A 23,243-nucleotide genomic window follows, 5' to 3' on the forward strand; every position below is an offset into this window, starting at 1 on the left:
TCTCAAAGAGCTCTCAAGATATCCAATTTATGGCTAGTTTCTGAAAAATTTGTGAGAGAATATGAGAACCTTGAGGGCAAAGGGATGGCCCTTCTTCAACTTTATCACCAGTACCTCTCACCGTGTACATTAGGAGAGCTCAGCAAGTCTTTGTTCCACTGAAGTTGTACTGTGCCTCTTAGCAGCATCTCACATTTTCTTCTGTAGCCTAGGATTTTCAATTGATATGGAGTTCATTAGCTTATTTAGTATGAAAGTGACACCACCCTTAGCCCTGCTAAATCAGAGCCCTTTTGTCAAGGACTTATTCCTCCAGCAAATGGATACTTATAAGTTGGACCTTTGTGTATAGAATTCCCTCTATTTCCAATCATCATCCCTAAACTCTCAGCTAAAAAGAAACAAAACACAGATGAAATCAGAAATATGGAACACAGGAAGGAGAGAAGGATATTCATGTTGAGTGTCTTTGACATAATCACCATCTCCTTTCATCTGACTCAGAGAAAAGCATCCTTGAGCATTATTTTTCTCACTTTACTGATGAAGATGAAGTTGTACTTTAGAAATTAAGTCACTTGCTGAGAATCGAATAGTTACTTGGAATCAAATATGACATTGAAACTCAGGTCAGTCTGACTATGTCTTTGTATGTATCATCTGATATCAAGCCTGAACATAACACAAGCTCAACCATGTCTGACAAAATGCATGTGCAATAAGTAAGTGTTGAATGAAAGTATGAATGAGTGATTGCCTCTAATATTTGTACTACTTCTGCATATTCTACCACTTGTCAAAGGGATTGTTCTGGACTACAGTATGGAAGCAGTCAGATTCAGCATACCATTTGCTTTTAGGACAGGACAGTCATGTTCCAAAGCAAAAATAATGATAAGAGCTAGAGGCAAGTCACAAGGCTGGAATCAAATGTATGCAATTAAGGATCTGGAAAGAACAAAAGCAGCCACTAAGGGGAAAAAAAAAAAAAATCAGCAAGATTTTAACTATCCAAGGGTAGGGACACCAGATAGTAGAATCTGAACTTTAAGAGCAGACACCAAAGCACAGCCTCAACAGGTCCAGGCATTTGAGGCAATGTCTATCAGGGAAAGATATTTCTACAGTCCTCCAATTCCTGATCTCTTCCCTTCTATTGCTGACTTGATCAATATCTGTGTACCCAGTCATTTTGCTTTCTAATAGAATTTTATATCTTCAGTGTGAGCTGACCGTGATTCCAAAAGGGTGAGTTCTGTTTAGCATTTAGGACGTATTGAAGTAATCTGTTTCTGTCAAACTCTGTTTTTGGCACTTGACAAATATTGGTTGGGTATTTGGAATGAAAATACAGACTTAATGACATTGGATGGGTATCTAAAAAATTTGAAGTGATTAATATCTAACTGATTTTATGATTATTCCATAAAGATTATTGCCCTTGCTTTCAAACTGCTCACAATCTATTGATGGGTTCCAAACAATTTAAGTAGTATATCTTACATTAATTGAGATTGGTTTTCACAGAGTTTTACAAAGTCTTCATAAAATTAATTTACCTGAATTCAATGTACTAACTTTAACCAGTCAATTTTAACTAATAATTATATTCAAATGAACATTTATGTGCATACTGATGCAGGTTCCAACTGAAATGAAGACATCTCTCTTCAAAAAGCTGGTCATGATTAAGAGAGGAAGGAAGAAAGAAAGGAAGGAAAGGAGGAAGGCAGGGAAACAAACTTGGATTATAGGTTTTTAGACCTAAGACCATTGTTATTTGCATGGCTGCATTAAGAAGCTTGGGTCTGTTGTGCTCACTTTCTTTTTTCTTTTTTTTAAATAATCTTTGATATTTAATGTTTTTAATTAACATATAATGTATTATTTGTCCCAGGGGTACAGGTCTGTGAATCATTGGACTTACACATTTCATAGCACTCCCCATAGTACATACCCTCCCCAATGTCCATAACCCAGCCACCCTATCCCCATCCCCCCACCCCCCCCCACCCCCCCCACCCCCAAGCAACCCTGTTTGTTTCATGAGATTAAGAATCTCTTGTGGTTTGCCTCCTTCCGGATCCATCTTGTTTCATTTTGTTTCCTTCCCTACCCCCTACAACCCCCGCCCTGCCTCTCAAATTCCTCATATCAGAGAGATTTGAAGCTCTTGACATATGAATGTTATCATCTCCATTTACATATGTGGGAAAAGTCATGAATAATGCACACATGTCGATTAGCCTTAAGCAATCTCTCAACACAATTGAGCTCTACCTATAGTTATTCAATGGTCCAAATACAGCAGAAAAACTTAAAAAGTACAGTGTTGTTACTGTTATCATTTGTTTATCAGACACAGAAAATATTTTATATACTATAGAGATAGCGGACTCCTTTTTTAGATCCCTTACTTTCTAATTGAAAAAACAAGGTAGGAAATCCGAATCCTGTTTTGATATTTATAAATGATAGTTAAAATTCAATATAATTAGAACTATAAGAATGTGTGGTTTTATAAGCATATAACACTATATGGGAGAACAGGGAAATATTGGGAGGAAATTGAGCACAGCACATTTCCATGAATGAACAGACCTGGAGTTTTAAACCAAACCCTCTAATTACTTTTTCTGTATGTTCTTGGGCAAAGCAATTTATCTCTCTAAGTCTCTATTATAATCCAAGATGGGGAAAAGATAGTTTCACCATGGTGTACCGAGGCAGCATTAACTCAGGTTCATTTTCATTTGGTACACTTACTTTTTTTGATAGCATCACTTGAAGTAAATCTTTATCATTCCTAAATTCTGGTTAGCAGACCCACTATTTAACATAATAGTTTAAAAGCAGCCTTAACACATTCCCTGTGAGAAATTTAAGATCATATATGAACAAAGAAAGAATACTTCTTTCTTTATGGTTGCTTTATGCTTCTCTTCCCTTACCCTCCCTTCCCTCCTCTCTTCTCTTTTTCTTTCCTTGCAGCCCTTTCTGTCTCTATCTCATCTTTATCTCTGTCATCTGTATTTCTATCTATATTCCTCTCTCCTGACAGGCTTTTCTGTTGCACTCCTAGGTGCCTCAACATAGCTAACCAATACCCTGACTTCACGTGTCTAGTCAAGCCAAAAGTCACTGAGAGATTTCTGTGTCATCATTTTAAAAATCTGAGTCTTAGAACCTGATTAACATGTTGCAACCAATTTATTGGATGCCTCATGGTTAATTGTTCACTGCTCTTGTAATAATCTAGAGAAAGGGGGCATGTGTGGGAGGTGCTGCACTGTAAGGGCCAATGCACTGCAGGAGCTAAATCCTGTGGGGCAAAAGCCACTTTCTAGAAAACAAAAAAACAGCAAACAAACAAACAAACAAAAACATAATGAACTGGACAGATGCTCCAAACTGAATTTCCTAACTGTGGATTCTATATTTTATGATGAATATCAATGTCAGAGACAGCTCATTAGGTTCATAGTGGATAATACAATTTATTTAGAATATCCTGGGCAGCCAGTTGGGCATTGGGCCATGAAGCCTGAGCCCACTAGGTCACTAACTTGTTTTCATTCAGGTGTACACTTTTCATCTTTCTTTTATAAATATTTAGAAACACTTTTGCCTCACAATTTAATTCAAAATAAGTAAAACCCTATTTTAGTGAATAACTAGAAATTGTTATTTGGATAATTTATCCTACGGAATAAATGTATATATATTAAAATATAAATTGAATATATATACATACACACACACACACATATCTAAAACAGGTTGACTGGCACATGGAAATCCTACTTTTCTAATAGTTTCATGGCTTTTCTTCATAGTGGAGTATGAAATTTGTTCTTTTACTTTTGTTATTTCCTCTGGCAAAACAAAGTAAACAAAATGCTGGGAGCATTTATAAAGGAAATTATAGATATTTTTTTTAGATTTCTGAATTTTCTGACATATTGATCAAATCATTGATTACTCAAATAACTTTTTGGAACAAGTAAAACTACCTTATAGTAATTTATATTTGTCTTTTAAATTGCTGATTTTCATAAGTAGCATTTGTCAGTAGAATATTTGACTTCTATTTCTTTTTCTGTAGTAATGATAGCTGTTCCAGTCACCATTTGTCTTAACCATGGATATTTATCACCTAAGAATTTTCCAGTTACAAATGGTAGAACACTCTGTTCAAGTCAGTTTAAGTAAAAAGAGAAATTCAATGACTCAGATCACTAAATAAAACAAGGAGTACTGATTTTGGCATGGCCAGATTTAGGACTTCAAAATAGTTCCTCAGGACCTGTGCTTTCTCCATTTGGCTTGCTAAACAAATCTGGTCCATTATTATGCTAATTGCGAGTAATCTGAACTGTCAAATATCTGTTTTAAATTCTTATTAAATGGAGAAGTATTCTTCTAAATAATTTTTGGGCACTGTACCAGTCAGAGTTCCACCAGAAAAATAGAACCAGCAAGATTCATGAATATGTATAGATTTCTTACAAGTATTGATATGTGGTAGATGAAAATGCTTAGGACAGGCAGTCTTAGAAAGGGCAGGCTGAAAGTCTTGGGCAAAGCTGCTAGTAGTATCCACAGGTAGATATTCTTCCTCATGGAGACTTTGGTTCTGCTCTTAAACTATTCAACTGAGTAGAGTAAATGCACCCAGATAATATGGAAGGAAATAATGTCCTTTATTAAATTTAGCTGATTATATATGTTAATCAGATACACAAACATCTTCACGGTAACACCTAGGTCAGAATTGAATTGAATCAAGGGAGACTGTCTTGTTAAATAGACAGGCAAAGCTGAATACCAGTCATAGGCACTGATATTCAAAGAGAAAAGACATGGAGAAGGAGGAGCAAACAGTAAATTAAAATTCTAACACAGATGTGATTCAAATAACCTCTTCTCTGAAAAACTGAATGGCCTCCATGTAAGAAATTTCTGAGATTGGGACAAGATTACCATTATTGAATAGGCTACTATTTTTAATACTTTGACTATGACACTAACAAGGGCTTGTTAGAAGACCTTTTAACAATCAGCAGAGCTACCCTACCAACCTTTCCTGAGTATTCATAAATTGTAAAGTACATTTATCTTCAATGATCTTGATTCCTATTCCCTCCAGAGGGACATAGGAATTCCCTGTTGTATTACCAGAACCTTCAACATAGTAGATGCTGACTTAATATTTCTGAAAAGAAAGAATGGTTAGGGAAGGGAAGGGAGGACTAGATACAGGCATATTTTCAATATTTTGCTATTACTAATAATGTTATGGTGATAACTTATTGCCTTCATTGTCTCTTATTTGTGAAGATGTCTCGTCAAGATAAATTTCTGGAATAGAGATTGCTGGATCAAAGGACAAGTACATAAATAACTTTTTTTTTTTTAGATATTGCCCAAATTTGCTCCACAGTGATTATAGGAATTAGAGATTTCAGGAAGCTCCCCAGGTGATTATTGTATCCAGTAAAGCTTAAGAATAGCCTTTTTAGAAGTCAAGTATTTACTTTTTTGAATATTAATTCTCTTGCCAAAAAAAAAAAAGTGCACCTATAGTACTATAAGTAATACAGTATTTACTGGCATAGCTGCCAATTTACACATCCTTACACACTGACGTTGATGGAACCCCTGAAGCTCAGCCCAGTCAAGAAACTCTGGTGTAGGGGCAGCTCACAATTATAAAAATAGTTGTTTTTCTAACTCAGTGGGGACAGTTGATTCCCTTCACTAGCTTCCTTTGGCTTCTGCAGTCTTACCTACATGCAGCCTAAGCTTGATCCTGCATTTCTGCTTAAAACTAAACCAAGAACTTTGGATAACATCACTTATGAAGAAATTATTGATTTATAGAACTTTTGCCTTATTTTTTTTTCTAAGTACATCTTTCCTTCACAGCTAGGAAATGAACATCAAACAAAGAAGTCTTTATTCTTTTTACACTGCTATTTTATCTGTATAACTACATGAGTTTATCATCATTACAGTATTATTACACAATCTATTCCAACAGCAAACTGAGATGTGTACAAGCATAAATAACAAATAATATACAAGAAAACTGTGCTGTAAAATTTCATTTTTCTACATGCTGTTTTTCCCCCACTCAGTAAGAATTTAAAATAGAAATTGACAAGTTCAGTTAACTGGCAATTAGCATAGCAATGGACCAGATTTGTTCAGCAGTCCACAACTTCATGGGTACTTACCTTAGTCACTTCTGAGACAACCATCTGTGTTATTTCAGCTCAGAAAAATGCCTTCATAAACCAATAGGACTTCCTTAATGCAGAAATTAGGTTATACATCTCTGCATATCTCAAAGAGCAACTTCTTGACATCTAATATATTACTGCAAATATCTTACTGTTCCACATGAATCAAGTATATTGAGCATGAGCCTTTGGATATTGACATCCTGCAAACTGACCCTTGAAGGACTCCTAAGATAGCATTGCCCTTGGTCATGAAGTTAATATGCCTAGACTGTAAAATCCATTCTTCATATTAAATGGAATGGTACCTTGAGATCTTATAAGACAGGTAGACTTAGACTTTCTGAGAGCAATCTGAAGTCACAATATACTCAAGAAATGTATCTTATGAAAGTTATTATACTAGAAGGCTACTCTCTATTCACCTTGTTCCCAGTCAATTCATTATCAAGTCCTATTGACTAAGATCCCAAAATATTTCTGAACTTTCTTCTCTTTTCCATCCTCAGCCCTTGTACTAATGTGTAACTACCGAACTAGTATATTCTTGTCTAAGAGATTTCTTAGTACTTTCAAACCAGCCTACTCATGGGTGGCAATACTCTTAAAATTCTCATTGGTTGTATTAAATACCCTACTTTAAAGTAAACAAAGTAGCAAGTTTTTGCTAGATACTAGATACAGGCCATCTGACCCTCTTAGGAATACAGCCAAGTATTGTTAGAATCTGGTATCTGTACTTAAGTAGAAAGGAATGCTGAGGAGATGCCATTAAAAATGAAAATTGGCCAGGCACTGGAAAACCAAGTCTTACCATGAACCCATCACTAATGCCTACAAATTCTCTAAAGGGAATTGCATATAAAAAAGATAGTGTAATCAAACTAAGACAATAATAATTTATTGTTAGCTAATGATTTGGGTTCCAAGTATTGGGCTGTGCTGGATAATGTGGAAAATGCATTTATTTTCCTAAGCTAGAATGGCCTTATCCATATTTTTCCCCCTTTAGTCCAATTTCAAGTCTGAGTTCTAGATTTTATTATCCAATATGACGAAGTCAGTCCAGAGCCTTTGAGAGTGTGTTTTTGGAGGGGGGAGGGAGAGAGAGAGAAGGAGAGAGAAGAGAGGGAGGGTGAGAGGGAAGAAGGTGGGAAGGAAGGGGGGGGAAAGGAAGGAAAGGAAAAAAAAAAGGAGGAAGAAAATGAATGAATGGACAGACACATGATGAGGTCCTGAGCATGCAATACTGAAAAAAGCAGATATGTCCTTTGTCTTCTAGGAGTTTATAGCCTACTTAGTAAACAGATCTTAAACATACTATGTGTGTGTGTGTGCGTGCGTGTGTGTGCTGTATCTTTTATGCAAGTAAAATAAAGAAGAACATTGTAAAAAATACAGAATGACATGAAATTATATCAGATAGACCTAACTGATATTGGAAAGGTAGGAATGGTCCCCCCTGCCCCCCAACAGGAATTGACATTTAGGTTGAAATCTAAAGTCAAGATTGAGATACCATGGCTTGAATTACTTTCCAGACTGGGGAACAGGAAATGTGAAGTGCAGAATGGAAGAAAAGACATGGTTTGTTCAAGAAACTGAAACATGGCCAAAGTGTTAGAAGTATAGAAGTATACCACTAGAGGGCCAAGGTATTAGAAGTGGGGAAGTATACCAGTAGATGAAGCTGGGGAGATAGGCAGAGACTAGATCATGCTCACCATTGTTGGTAATGTCAGGAATATGAGGTTTTATTCTGACTGCTATTAACAGCTATAGAAAGGTTTTATAATACATTATTCACTTTTCATCTTAATAAGATTCCTTTGGCATCTATGAGGAGAGTGGTTTTAGAGAAATAAGAAACAGAGATGAGTTATAAGTCACCAGGCAAGAGATGATGGTGACTTGGTTTAGAAAAGAGAAACAGAACTAAATAAATATGGGATTTGAGATATATTTTGAAGCTACCAGTGTCAGGATGTGGTGATGAACTAGATGTAAAAGATAAGGTAGAAGTTACGGAAGATAAATTCCTGATTACTGGAATGAGTGATTGGGTAAAAAGTGACAGTATTCATCAAAATAAAATGAAGGGATAATTTTTTTAAGAAAGAACAAGAATTTACTACTGGATATGTTACATTTAAGATGCCTCAAAGAATTTCAATGCAAATATCAAAAAGGCAACTGTATTTATGAGTTAGAATCTCAGAAGACAGGTTAGAATATAAAAGAGTTATTATAATAATAATGGAATTCATGGAAACTTTAAAGACTTCTTTATGAGAAAATTTAGGGATTCCGCATCTGAGCCTGGGAACCTCCAGTTTTAGAATCCTGGCCAGGATACAGAAAGAGGTGGTGGAAAAGGTAGCTAAGATGAAGCAATCAAGAAGGAAGAATACCAAGAGAGTGCTAAGAGAAAAAAAAAATAATCGAAAGGGAGAAAGGGATTAATTTGGTCTAATGCTATAAAAAGGTTAGTAAAAAGGGCTGAGAAAGGTTTAGATACATGTTAAGTAACTGGCAATCTCTATAGGTTAAAAAAAAAATGGAATGGTAGAATGGTGGGGCTGGAGGAGATATCAGTGTGGTAGGATGATTGAGGGGAAAAACAGTCAGCTTGCATGAAAAATTCTTTGGAGAAGGTTGGATGCAAATGAAGCCTGGAGAGAAAGGGCTAGAAATGGAGAGTGTTTCAAGGTTAAGAGAAAGGGTTTGTTTCAGGATGATAAATAGTAGAGCAAGTTCGTATGTTAAAGGTAAGTTTTAGTAGAAAAGACGAGGCTAAAAATGCAGAAAGAAGTGGGAATTATTGAAGCCAAGTTTCAGAGGAGATGGGATGAGTATATGTGTTCCTGTTCACTTTGTATTGGATTCAAAGGTGGGAGGAGGCTTCCATATGCATTACAAAAGAAGGTGGGGGAGAATTAATGTAGATGCAGATGGGTTTTAGCTGGGCCTGTAAGAAAGCAGAGTTGCTTTTTGATGTACTCTCAATTCTCTATCCAATAAGAGGAAAGATCATCCTCTGAGAGTGGAGTAGGGTGGAATGGGGTGAATTAGAAGGCAGGGAACAGTGGGAAAGAAATGAGAAACAGAATCTGAAGATTGGCTGAATGGCAGAGAAGGGAGAGGGTCAGTGGGGACAATGTCTCAATGAACTCGAAGAGTTATTGCAGTGAGAGTACCTGCACAATACAGATAGAAAACACTGCCAAGTGAAAGAGTAAGACGCTCTTGTATGTGTGTGTGTGTGTGGGGGGGGGTATCTCTTTCAGTGAAGGTAAAATTTCTGGTGATGACAAACAATATACTTTTATCATAATGGAAATTTTTGGTTGAAATGTACTAGAAATAAAAGGTCAGATGCAGAGAGGAGGTCAAGAAAACAAGGGGATAAGTTGTGGATCCATTTATCCTGTAGATACTTCCCTAGTTTGGTTGTGGTCAGAAAGAGAGAAAGCTGGGTGCTGACTCTTAGATAAAAATAATTAGATTAAAAAAATCAGAAGGTTGACAGATGATTCTTTGAGGATGGATGTGATTTGTGAGACTCTCAATAAAGCAGGAGATGTTAAAAAATAAGAGAAAAATAATAATCTAGAATTAATAATGGGTCAGGGCACTGATTTTGTATCTACCCCTGATGTTCTTATTAGGAGCCCACATTTCCTTTTCTTTCTTTCTTTTCTCTCTTTTCTTTCTTTCTTTCTTTCTTTCTTTCTTTCTTTCTTTCTTTCTCTCTTCTTTCTTTCCTTCCTCCCTTCCTCCTTCCTTCCTTCCGTCCTTCCTTCCTTCCTTCCTTCCTTTCTTTCCTTCTTTTCTTTCTTCTAAATTAAACTCCTTTTTTAAAGTTATGATTTATTTATTTAATAAATAAATATAATAGTAGTGAGAGAGTATCTATTATAAATAAATATAAGAGAGAGTAAGAGAGTGAGTGAGATAGTGAATGAGAGAGTGCACGAGCAGGGAGGAGAGGGGCCCTGGAATATTGACCTGATCCCAGGGCAGACTCTTAACTGACTGAGCCACCTGTGTGCCCCAGGAGCCCACATTTTCAATGACTGCTGGGAAATATGACCTCAGGAGGTGCTAAGTTTCTGTCAGTAAAGGTAAAACATTGGAAAGTACACGAAGAGTATAGTCTTAGAATATTGGGGTATTTATGATCATGGAGTAGAGTTTCAGAGGGCAGATCAGAAGGATTTTGGTAGGAAGAGATGAGGTTTGTCTTAGTTTCTAAGAATTCCAATTATGGTCTGAAAATAAGGACTGCTGGTTGGTGAAAATGTGAAGCCAAGTGTGTCATTATCTTCCAGGCAGTTAGATGTGGCAGGTCCAGTTGAGCCATGGGTAGAAGGAATGAGTGAGTGAACGTAAACCACGTGTTTCTTTTCTTGGAGAATAGAGGAAGCGATGCAAATAAGCGGTCAATTTGGACCATCCTTTTTCTTCCTGATAGGGCCAATACTCTACCCTCAGGCACTGACAACCCAGAGAGATGATTAGGTTTTTGTTTTTTTTTCCCCCCACTGTGTCCCAATCTATTTTAAGCAGTGATGAAATACCTATGTGACAGAGAAAAATAATAATAAAAAATAATGTGCAGATCTATTTTTCTTTCTTCCCCCCTTCCACCTCCTGAGAGAGAGAGATTGTGCACGTGCCAGTGGGATGGGGTTGGGCAGAAGAAAAAGAAGAGAAAGAATCTTAAACAGGCTCTAAGCCCAGTGCAGAGTGGAAAGCTGGGCTTGATCTCAGGATCATGACCTGAACTGAAATCTAGAGTCAGATGTCTAACTGATTGAGCTACCCAGGGCCCCCTTTCTACCTTTTTTTAACCACTCCCCTTTTCCAATGGTAGGTTTATTAATTGCTGAGTTGAATGTTGTCTCTCAGAATATGGAAAACGGAAAACAAATGGAAGAAAAGCCTAAGATACTAAGATTTCTTATTTTTTATTATTTGGTTAAAATCATAAAAAAAGATGAGTTCAGGGCAGTGTTGGGGTCAGGTGCAGATTGACATTGGCTGTATTTGAGTTTGTGAGAGAATTTAGCCAGCTGTGATTAGGGAAGAATGTTTGGAAATCTATGGCTTGAGTAATATATATTCAGTTTTTTAAAAAATGAAAGGCGATTTTTTAAAAAAGATTTTATTTATTTATTTGACAGAGAGATAGCACAAGTAAGCAGAGCAGGAGGCAGAGGAGAGAGAGCAGGCTCTCCACTGAGCAGGGAGCTTAACATGGGGCTCAATCCCAGGAGACTGGTCATGCCCTCAGCCGCAGGCAGATGCTTAACTGACCGAGCCACCCAGGCACTGCGGAAGGATGATTTTTTTTTTTTTTTAATGCTGTTCATTAATAGTATCCTTCTTTGTCTTTTCATGGGAGGTTACAAGAAAGGTTGCAGATATTTTCTATTTAGGCAAGACTGATTTTTTTTTTTTTTAATGTGACCCAGTGTCAAGATGGGAGTTTATTGAGGATTACATATAAAAGTCATAAAATGATTGCTTTATTTATTTATTTATAATTGATATACAATGTTATATTAGTTTCAAGTGTGCAACATAGTGATTCACCAATTCTGTACATTACTGAATGCTCACCAAGATTATAAATATAGTCATCATCTATTACCATATATTATAATATTGATTATATTCCTTCAGCTGCATCTCCATGATATAATTATTTTCTAGGAGGAAGTTTGTACCTCTTAATCCCCTTTATCTATATTACCCACCCTCCCATCTACCTCCCCTCCTGAAGCCATAAATTTGTCTCTGTATTAGAAAATCTGTTTTTGTTTGTTCATTTGTTTTTTGTATTAGATTCCACATATGAGTGAAATCATATGGTATTTGTCTTTCTCTGACTTCTTTCACATACCACAATACCCTCTAGGTCTACCCTATTGTCAGAAGTGGCAAGATCTCATTCTTTTTTATGGCCAGGTAATATTATAAATTATGATATATAATCTTTATCCATTCATCTGTTGATGGACACTTCTGTTGCTTTCATATCTTGACTATTTTAAATAATACTGCAATAAACATAGGGGTACATATACCTTTTCAAATTAGTGTTTTCTTTTTCTGTGGATAATACCCAATAGTGGAATTACTGGATCATATGGCATTTTCATTTTTAATTTTTTGGGGACACTCCATACTGTTTTCCACAATGGTTACACCAATTTATGTTCCCACCAACATGGGTTCCCTTTTCTCCATAGTCCTTCCAACACTTGTTATTTCTTGTCAATTTCACTAACCTTTCTAATTGGTGTGAAGTGATATTTCATTGTGGTTTTGATTTGCATTTCCCTAATGATTAGTGATTTTGAGCATCTTGTGTCTGTTGGCCATCTGGATGTCTTCTTTGGAAAAATATCTATCCAACTGCTTTGTCCATTTCTTGATCAGACCATTTCTTTTTGGTGTTGAGTGTATTAGGTCTTTCTATATATTTGAATATTCACCCCTTATTAGATATGTCATTTACAAATATCTTCTCCCATTTATTGTTTTATTTAGAGTTAACATTTCAATATATAATATTTTCTAAAGTGGTATGATTTTTGATTGTCCAATATCTTCAGGACAAGAATGATCTAAATCTTAAAATAGAACATTAAACAATGTAGTAGTTTCTTATGGCACTTAACTACTAAGTATAGAAACCCACCAAAGCCAACTCAAATGTACAGAGATTTCCTGAGATAATATGGAAAATCATACATGTTCATGCAACTAAAGCTAAGAAATAAAGATGGACTCTGTGGGGCACAATTCCTCACTCAAGGATTACAGGGCTCCTTTCATTCCGATCTTGTGTCTCATGGCTTGCCCACTTCTGTGTACATATTCCAATATTCCTCCTCTCTCACTGCCCCTGTGCCCATCCTCACCCCAGCTGTTCCTCTTACCCATGTTAGCACAACTGCCACTAGGTGGCCTTCACATTTCTGGGTTTAGATATTTAGAGAAAGGATCTTGGTGACTCAGCTAAACCTACAATTTGTTTTCATTTCTATGGCATGCTCCTCATTGATCTAATTATCTGTCAACAGGAAGGAGAGGGATGCTATTGGTACCTAGAGCTGCCCTCTCAGGAACACTATCTGGGTGGAGCAGGTTGAGGTAAATAAGGATGTTAAATGGGTCAGCCACATTGAGTGACATATCTAATATATGTATACTTCTGGGGGAATCATTAGTGGGAATGTTTCCAGAATATAGAGTAGCCAGCAGAGAGCCAGAGTCTATATGTCAAGTTTAATTTCTGTGTGTTTATGTATGAACTAAAAACCAAGTTTGAGAGAGATTTTTCAAACAATGAAAGCAAAAACCTTAACAAGTAAAAATCAATAAATAACTGTCTTGAACAGCCTTGGCTAGGCAGAGAAAATAGTTTGTTTATCATCCACATCCCTTAAGTAGCAGGAGCTAATAGAATTTGAATTTAAAGCTCTTACTCCAAAGACTCATTACTCTTTCAGATTTATGATTGCACTTTAGAATTGCAATGCTAAATATTTAATATTTCTACTTTAGTTCTGAATGTACTTTAATTACTCTATATAATGTGGAGAATTGCTTTCTTGTTCAATTTTTTGTATACACAATGGAAGAAAAAAGTTGTATTACTATTGATGTTATTTGAATAACAATTATTTTAAAAATATGACTGAAGAATGAAGTTCCTAATGTAATTCTTGTCAAGGAAAATACATATTATTTTGCTAAAATATGAAGAAATGCAGTTACCTACTTTAACATGTGATTAATATACATGGATGGTTTCCTAGGACTTAATGAGAACAATATTTTTGTTTGTTTGTTTGTTTTAATCTGGTAATATGTCTTTATTTGCTCCCCTCTCATCAACTCCCTAAACTAAAATTTGCTATCTAATCTCAATTTTCAGCAGTTAAAATGAATAGTAGATAATTTCATTGTAAGAACTCTGAAAATTTCTGAATTCCATCATGAAGCTATTACCAAAATATTAGGAGTAAGAATATGACACAAAACCAAGGTTGACTATGCAGTTAAAAAGAGATGGAGAGGACTCTGATGTGTTTAAAATCCCCTTTGTCCATTTGGACAAAGTATAAAACTGCAGAACTGCAGAAGCATCATTTAAAATGTATATCACTGGCAAAAGTAAGTCTTATTTTTATCAGCTAAAGAAAATAAAATATATGTTTTAAAATGTCAGTACCTGTAACAATTGCTTTGCTTTAAAGTGTAAGGATGATTGGAGCCATAACTCTGTAAGCACAGTGCTCTATCACTGTCTGTGAGGGTTCCCTTTGCAACTTTTGATTTATGTCAGGCAAGTTTACCAACAATACTCAAAGTTTCTTACTATCTCCAACTGTATAAAACTTATATATGTATAGTAAAACTTATATATCTATAGTAAAACAGGGCTACTCATATAATCAACAATGATGTTAGATAAAATCAGTTTCCCATATCTGATGAGATAAGGAAGCCAACATGATAAACTCCTACCTACTACAGATGCTGAATCAGAAGAATAATGAACTGGATGAATAAAGGACAATTTGATAGAAATATTGCTGTCCTTTATGAACTAATAGTTAAATCTGTCATGGAACTACAGTCAGTAGTTGCAATATTATTTTATTTTAATTTGAATTTTTGTGTTAGTGGGAATCAGGTAGAATGCCATTCAAACAATAAGTGACGAACAAAAAAAGAGCAATCGCAATTTAATTTCTTTCCATGCTATAGGATAAAAAAAAAAAATCGATATCACAGGAATGAACAGAGAGAGAAAAAATGCCATTATTGTAATCCTGAGGGAATAGGGTATAAGACAAATTTTGGAATGGTCCCTTCTATCCACCATGACTTCATCATGGCACTATACTGGGGGCTCTGCTGTATTTGAAGCTGCATCAGCAACTTGTTTCCTGGTAGGAGAAGATGCTTAAAGGGTAACTGAGAACCTAGAAATTAATAGAGTTAAGTGTTCAAAAAATACTGAATAAAATGAAGTAAATGAGACTCCAAACAACCACCTGTGGTAATTTTTATGGAATTTCTGGAGTAAAGCATAGATTTACCCATAGTTTCCAAGATCAGAAGCAGTTACTAGAAAGTACAAACTATGGCATTTCAGTTCAAAAGGCATAACATAATATAATTATGAGAAAAATCAAGCAAATTCATCATGAAGATATTCTTTAAAACAACTCATTAACCCTTCAGAAATAATCACATTGTGAACAACAAAGGAAGGCTGAAAAACTATTCAGAATTAGAAGAGCCTAGAGAAAAAAAGATGATTAAATGCAACATATGATGGTGGATTAGACTCTACATCAGGAAAAAAAAAAAAGGGAAATTTGACTACATAGAACATTATTGGTCAGTGAGCATAATTTGAATAAAAGCTATATATTGTATCAGTGTTAACATTTTTTTTCAGTGTTAAAATTATTGATTTTGATAGGTGTACCGTGGCTATGCAAGAGAAGATCCTTGCACTTAGGAAAATGCAGGCTGGAGTGTTTAGATGTAGCAGGTCATAATGTTTGCAATTTACTGTCATGAGTACTAGGCAGGACTAGAAATAGCCAGAGGGACAAAAGATGAACAACCCATGAATCTAAGTGAATGATGTAGATATTCACATGACTATTCTTATAACTTTTCTGTTTGAAATTATTTTAAAATAATGAGTTAAAAACAAAGGTATGACAAACATTCATGCTATGGCTCTGGTAATGGCTGATCATGTGGACTTTGAGCTTATTTCCTCTGTAAAATAAAAATAATCTGCCCCTTCTTAGAGGTACGGATCAGTGACATAATGGGGTTCACAAAGTAATATTTACTTTTTCTAAGATTTGGACAGATATTTTAGAGGAAAGAAAAATGTGATTTTTCAACCCATATCACAGATGAAATTTAGTTAGATTTTAGATAGAAACTTTAACTTTTGTTTTCAATTCTAATACAACTATGCCTCAATTAAAGAATGCCCTAAAAGTGAAGCTTTTCTCTGTAACGGTAGTAAGAGATTTTAAACTAAGAGTAAAAATTACTAAAACAAGTAAATTTAAAAAATGCATATAGCCATGTGACTATGGGTACTTGCTGCTTACAGTTTTATGGTATCAGTGCTATTATCCTGGTGAACACTTCCATTTCTTGTATTTCAATTATAAGTGAACAGAACTCATCATAGTTAGTGTTCTGAAGTTTGAGAAGGAACAATTTGGTATAAGGAACATCTTTGTCGTCTCTCCCGGGCACTAGTTCTTTGTTTGTTTGTTTTACTGTATATTGGGGATACAAAGATAATACATTCTTTACAGTTCTAGCTCTTTACTGTTTCTTCTTCACATACCCAAAGTCCTCCTATTCTTTTGATTTTACTCTTCATTAAAACAGGGGTACTTTGATAAGTCATATATTTATACTTTTCCCCCCATATTTTGGCTGAATCTTACTCAGAGCATTACCTCAACCAGTTTTATTATGACCTGGAATAATATGAGAATCACTTGCATCATTCCTGCAATAGATCAATATCACTGAAAATCTTAGAAAAATAAATCCCATTTTCCCGGATCGCTTTCATCATCAGCTGGTTCACTCTTCCTCCATAACCAAACTTCTCAAAGCAACTTCTCAAAATTACTGATATTTTAACAAATGGCAAATTCAACATTTTCTTAATCTGTATTATTTTTGTGACGTGATTGACCCAGCCAACCACTCTGGTCTTTTATTCTGGAACTTTTCTCCCTTAGACTTCTAGAAAGTCTGTATTATCTCTTTGACCATAGCCTCTGATTTTTATTTGGTTTCATTCTCCATGGTTCTGATCTTGGCACACTTCTCTTTTTTCCCTTTTGGGATTACATGTAATTAAGTTATCTCAAAATGACTTCCAGGAAGTCTTCAACTCCAGACTCATCTTTCCTCTTCAACATCACGTACTTGGCAAAATCACCTGCTTTATATCACTATGCCTAGTCTATACATATCACATTATCCATAGTGTGCCAGGGCCTCCAATTCTCTATTTCCAAACCTACCCTCGCAGCAGCATGTCTACAGCTCTGTGAAACGGACCAGTCAGAAAAGGAAACTAGAAAAGGAGAGACATTTTTTATAGAATGAAAAAGAGAGCTTCATATAGCAGGAATAGTGTGTAGTGTTCTACAGTATGAAATAGGAAAACTAGGTACTCCTTGTAATAATTTAACTTGGGATAGCTATGTACAAATTGATTTGAAGTGATGAAAGAGGAGATGTAAGATGGAAGCAGGAAAAGAGAGAGAGCAAGTGCAAGTGAGTGCATAGGGGAGGAAGTTTGAATGTCAAGCATAACAATAAAATGTGGCACCTTATGCCCTTTTATTTATTCTTTACTAAAATAGAAAAGTTCTTCACCTGAATAGATTGTTACTTGAAGATAATTTTTAAACTTACCGTGATAAATCGGTCTTTCAAGAATATTTAGGGAAATATCTTCTCAGAATAAAATCTGGCTTATACTGTTACAGAATAGTATGCATTAATGTTTAAAAATTAGTCAAAACCTCCCGCAGGAGAAAGAGCTAAATTACAGTTCAAATAATACTTTTTAGCTTGAAATATACCCCATACTGTTAGATAATGTAAGGATGTTGAGAAAAGTAACTAAAAACTAATTCACCAAGTTTGTAAAATCAAATATTCTATACTCTAGGTAATCTTAATATTTCTTAGTCACTGTAAATCAGATTATTCTTGAGATTGTATTTAAGTCAAGGTAAGATTGTCTTCTATTTACAAAGGTAATTTAGTCTCCTGAGTAGGTAATCTTGTTAAAATATTGTCAGGTTAACTGAAATTGATTTGTGTTTACTAAACATAGTGAATACTAATTAAACATTAGACACTGAGGTGTTAGAGGTATTTAAACCTTTGATAGACACTATTAGTGTTTCACGGAAGGATTATTTTTTGTCTTGGAGGTCAACATTGCTTTTTAGTTTGTTCTTTCAAATAAAGAGAAAATGAGGAGTAATGGCCTGCATTTGCTTTATGAAATTTTGTGGTTTGGGAATATTTGGGAGAATTTGGGATTGGTTTTGGGGGGATTATTTATGTTTTATTTCCTTTGCTACAAACACCACATTTGCTTTTCCATCTGCTTAATTCCATTCCAGGTTTGCTATTCTCTACCACTCATAGCATCATTGAGCTCCACATAATAGCTTTTATAGGAGACAGATATTACTAGGCAATTTGAAAAGCAGGTTGAAGATAAAGCCTAATAGCTCACGTGCCCTGGCCTGGTGACTTGGTTCACTTCCGAAGCTTATACCAAATGGGCTGCGTGCATTCCTGTGGTGTCTGTGTATCAGCTCTATGAGGCTTAAAGAAACATTTCCCCTAAAACAATAATAAACCCACCATAATCATCCATTTTGGGGAAATTTTACAGTTGTTGGTTAACCTGCTCCCTTATGCCCTGCAATATTCATTAGCAGATTTCTCTGTTTATGAGTGATATTATATGGAAATGGTTATGGGAAGCTAACAGATGTAACCACTGAAATAAATTAGAAGGAAAAGTTCTGTTTTTTACAGATGGTTGTATTGAATATGCCCCCCCCCCCCCGCTCCCCTTTAACATTTAGTTTTCTTTCAACAGAAAACTTTTCTTTACTGACTACGGGAATGTGGCCAAAGTGGAGCGATGTGACATGGATGGGCTGAACAGAACAAGGATAATTGATACAAAGACAGAGCAGCCAGCTGCACTGGCACTAGACCTAGTCAACAAATTGGTTTACTGGGTAGATCTTTACTTGGACTATGTGGAAGTGGTGGACTATCAAGGAAAAAACAGACATACTATCATTCAAGGCAGACAAGTAAGTACAATTTTGTTAGAAAATGCAGCTAAGGTGATAAAATGAATGGTGTCATACTAGGAAGAAGACCTAAAATTTGAATTGGAATGTTGAAAATTTCTTATGAAGTCAAGCTGCAAAGGGTCATAAAAATTGTGATGTACTTCCTATATGGGAGAATGTTCTTTTCACAGTGCATTCCATAATGCCTCTGACTTCCTCCTTTGCTCTATTAAAAACAAAGCACACAAAACAAAAGGCAACAAAAATAAAATAAAAACAATAAGCAAAAGCAAAAGTGCCACACTTCTAAGAAAAGAATGAGGATAAGACAGATGTTTTGACCTATTAAAAGTAAAACTTACTAAAATCTAATTTAAATAGTTCATTTATAAGGAGCTACACTATCATCTATCCCATGTGGCCTTGGAGATACTGTGCTAACAAAAGCAAATGCCTGCTCACAACAACAGTTTTATTATTTTCAAAGGTTGAACTAAATTTTGCCTTTTGATGTATTCAAGTGCTTCTTAGAATGAGAATTCTGTGAAAGTCACTGAGGTCAAGATCTTTCCCATCTGTATAGTTTTTGCCTTGCTGAATTACAAGGTTTTGCAGATAACACTCAGTAGACACTGAAAGGAGATCTCTAAGTAGAAATAAGCTTATTTGCTAATGTACTTTCTCAAATTCAATTTTACCTCAGTGATTGCACTAATTTCTTGTGAGATTCTTATTCTATAGAGACAAAATATATGAATCCCTTTTCTTTCTTTTGCAATCCAAGATAAAAGTATTCTGTAATGATCCCTTTAAAGTTACCTTCCCTTTCTAATCAGTTTTAACAAAAATTCTTTTTCCTTCTTTGACAGACAAACAAATACACCAAGCTGGGAATAAAAAAAAAAAAAGAAAGAAAGAAAGAAAGAAAGAAAGAAAGAAAGGTGTGCAATATTAGAGATGAGGCCAGTTATATCTTTCATTCTTTTGCCTAAAAATCTTAATTTCTTTGGAAAGCCTTAGTTATGACTTTTAGAGGATCTAATCTCTAAAATGATTATGATAGGTCATCTTTTTACCTATATGTAATTAAAACTCTAAACTTTGAAACAAGGATAAAAAATTCAAATAATTTTCCTCCTGATAACTTTTAAAAAGTTTTCTAATGTCTGGTTTTCAATTGTTCATTTTTTTCATTTCCTTTTTTTTTTTTTTTTTTCTGATTCCCTAAACATATGCTTACTGGGCCACTAAGTCATCCAACATAGATACATTTTTTTTTTTCTAAATATCTGGGCTGTAGGTAGAATGGTCTAGCCACAACTCTAAGCTCCTCCCGCCTGTGTCAGGAGTAGCAGAGCAGGCAACAATGTACTTACTTTATGGAAAACAGTCTCTTCTGAAGGAAGGAACAGGGACAGTGAGTGCAATTTCATATTTTCTTCCCTGCCCAATTGTCCCTTCTGTGGCTGTGCTTTTCCCTCTTGGGTGTGGATTGGCAATTATGTAAAGAGCAATGTAGGTATGCCACAACCACACTCCCAGATGATTGGCTCCAAACTTTGGGCAAAACAGGCATGAGATTAATTGTGATGGAAAAATTGAGTTTACTTGCAATTTTTATAGGAAAAAGTTTTGCTCAAGTCAAATTTGAGTTTGGATTTATCTAGGGAATATGATGTCAGCTTATGTGCAAATGATATTAGTAAATAAACACATGACACCCCCACCCCTTCTCTCTGGCACATGTACCTGTGCATGCATGCACACACACTCACACTCACAAGCATGCACGCACACACACACACACACACACACACATACTGGGGAATGACCCTTATGCTGCAAAACATTATTTGGGCTTTATTTTGGGCTCCTCATTAATTCCTATCTTACATTTCTCAGTTGGTTAAATGTCTGCTTTTGGCTTAGGTCATGATCACGGTCCTGGGATGAGCCCCCAGTCTGGCTCCTTGGTTAGTGGGATTCTGCTTCACCTTCCTCCTCTGCTCCTACCCCCACCTTGCTCTCTCTCTCCCTCTCTCTCTCAAATAAATAAATAAAATATTTAAAAAAAATAAATTCCTACAGTCAAACCATACATACTTTTTCAAATTCTCTTAACTACAAATCTATACTAAAAGTACCATATAATGCCAAAGAATTGTGAAAGATTTTTCCAACAGAATCTCTACAGCAAATCAAATCATAACCCCACCCCACCCTGACACAGAACCATTTTAAATTAACTATAATAGGAGGAATGCCAAAAAGCATTGCACTTAGCATGTATGAGAAAATGAGTCAACTCATTCTTCCTCTGCTTTACTCAAAACTTGCCATGACTTGCAAGATGTCCAATCCTCCACTCAATTCCCAGGACCTCTGCCTAGGAGAGTTATATTGTTCAAGTGCCATTAGTTACATTTCCAGTATGAATAGGCTTTAGAAACATGTGATTTCTGAGTAAAGTGCTGTCTTTTTAAAAAAATTATTCCAAATACATAGTTTCATTATTTATTGTTTGCCATTCTGGGACAAGTATTCATCTAAATGTAAGTAGTGGCTTAAAAAAGTGGGATTTAAAAAAAAAAAAAATATATATATATATATATATATGGGATTTTGAACTTATAAAATAAATTTTAAAGTTGTTTTCTCATCAGTCCTTACATAGCCGGTGCTATACTTTAGATTTTGTATCTCCTGACTATATGAACAAGCAGTCCATAAAAAAATCTCAAATTTTATAGAACACTGCCATAAGCATCTTATTGAGTATGCTTGGAGGTTTTGTTCTCACTTGCCTTTGAAAAGTAGCTACTAAACGTGTTTTCTTAATGAATCATGAATAAAATTCTCCACACATTTGGAACTGCTTTATCTACTACTGCATAATGTTTTCTTCTCAGAGAAAAAATTTAAATTAGTACAATATTTAATTATTTGAGAGAAAATAAATGATGATATGTGTGTGACTCTCCTACTATGGGAATTTTCCCACAGTAGTAAATAGCAATCAGTTTTTCTTTCAAGTTGAAAGCAGCATAATTAAAAATCATAGTTATTTTTACCCCTCCATATAGGTCAGGCATCTTTATGGCATAACTGTGTTTGAAGACTATTTATATGCAACCAATTCTGATAACTTCAATATCATAAGGATAAACCGATTTAATGGCACAGATATTCATTCATTAATTAAAATGGAAAATGCTCGAGGAATCCGAATTTATCAAAAAAGAACTCAACCAACAGGTAAGACTCAAGACTTCTTCATTGCCTTTAAAATGGTGGGCTGAATGGGCTATGGTCCTTGTACTTTGCATGGAATTAAGGTGGGTGAGTCATAAATTCTTTTGATAGCAAAAGTGTGCATGTCTGCTTGATAATATGGAATAGCACTCCCTGCACAAGTCTAAATGACAAATTGTTCAGTTCCTAGTGAATTGTTTCTACAACCACAGAATTGAAATGATGGCTAGATTTAGATTCAGGAAAGAGCTTTCAATCATGATGTGTGTAGACAGATGCTAAGATGCTAAAGTTTTTTTGTTTGTTTGTTTGTTTGTTTTTGGTATCATTTTGGGAGACATTTCAAATCAGGTAATTCTATTAGAGTATCTACCCAGTTTTTATTGCAGTCATTCTGATCTCTTAACTTACCCTAGTTATTCTTTAATACAAATTAATTTAAAAAAATAACTTTTTTAAAATCATTTTTTAAAATTTATTTTCAGCATAACAGTATTCATTGTTTTTGTACCACACCCAGTGCTCCATGCAGTCCGTGCCCTCTCTAATACCCACCACCTGGTTCCCCCAACCTCCCACCCTCCTACCTCTTCAAACCCTTCAGATTGTTTTTAAAAAATAACTTTTAATGAGAGGTTGTAATGTTTCTAACTATTTCTTAAAGATACAAACTAGTTATTTTTGCATAGTAAGTTAGTGATCTTTGTTCATCAATACAATTTATGTACAATTACATATAGAATAATGTGACATACAAGAATAACCAATCCCAAATTTTCATCCCGTTTTTGTGCTTCAAATTGAAACTACTTTAGAATTATCTAAATAT

The 23,243-nt window shown here is 35.1% G+C and overlaps 1 protein-coding gene across 1 annotated transcript in view; it reads left to right on the top strand.

The window, feature by feature from the left end:
- Positions 1-23,243, top strand: part of LRP1B (LDL receptor related protein 1B) — a 1,982,574-nt gene that overhangs the window by 1,106,151 nt on the left and 853,180 nt on the right. Inside the window, 2 exon segments of the mRNA XM_047722477.1 lie at positions 18,958-19,180; positions 22,246-22,417. Coding sequence (XP_047578433.1) covers positions 18,958-19,180; positions 22,246-22,417 — 395 coding nt within the window.

Source organism: Lutra lutra, chromosome 3 (assembly GCF_902655055.1).
Source record: "Lutra lutra chromosome 3, mLutLut1.2, whole genome shotgun sequence".
Lineage (NCBI taxonomy): Eukaryota > Metazoa > Chordata > Mammalia > Carnivora > Mustelidae > Lutra > Lutra lutra.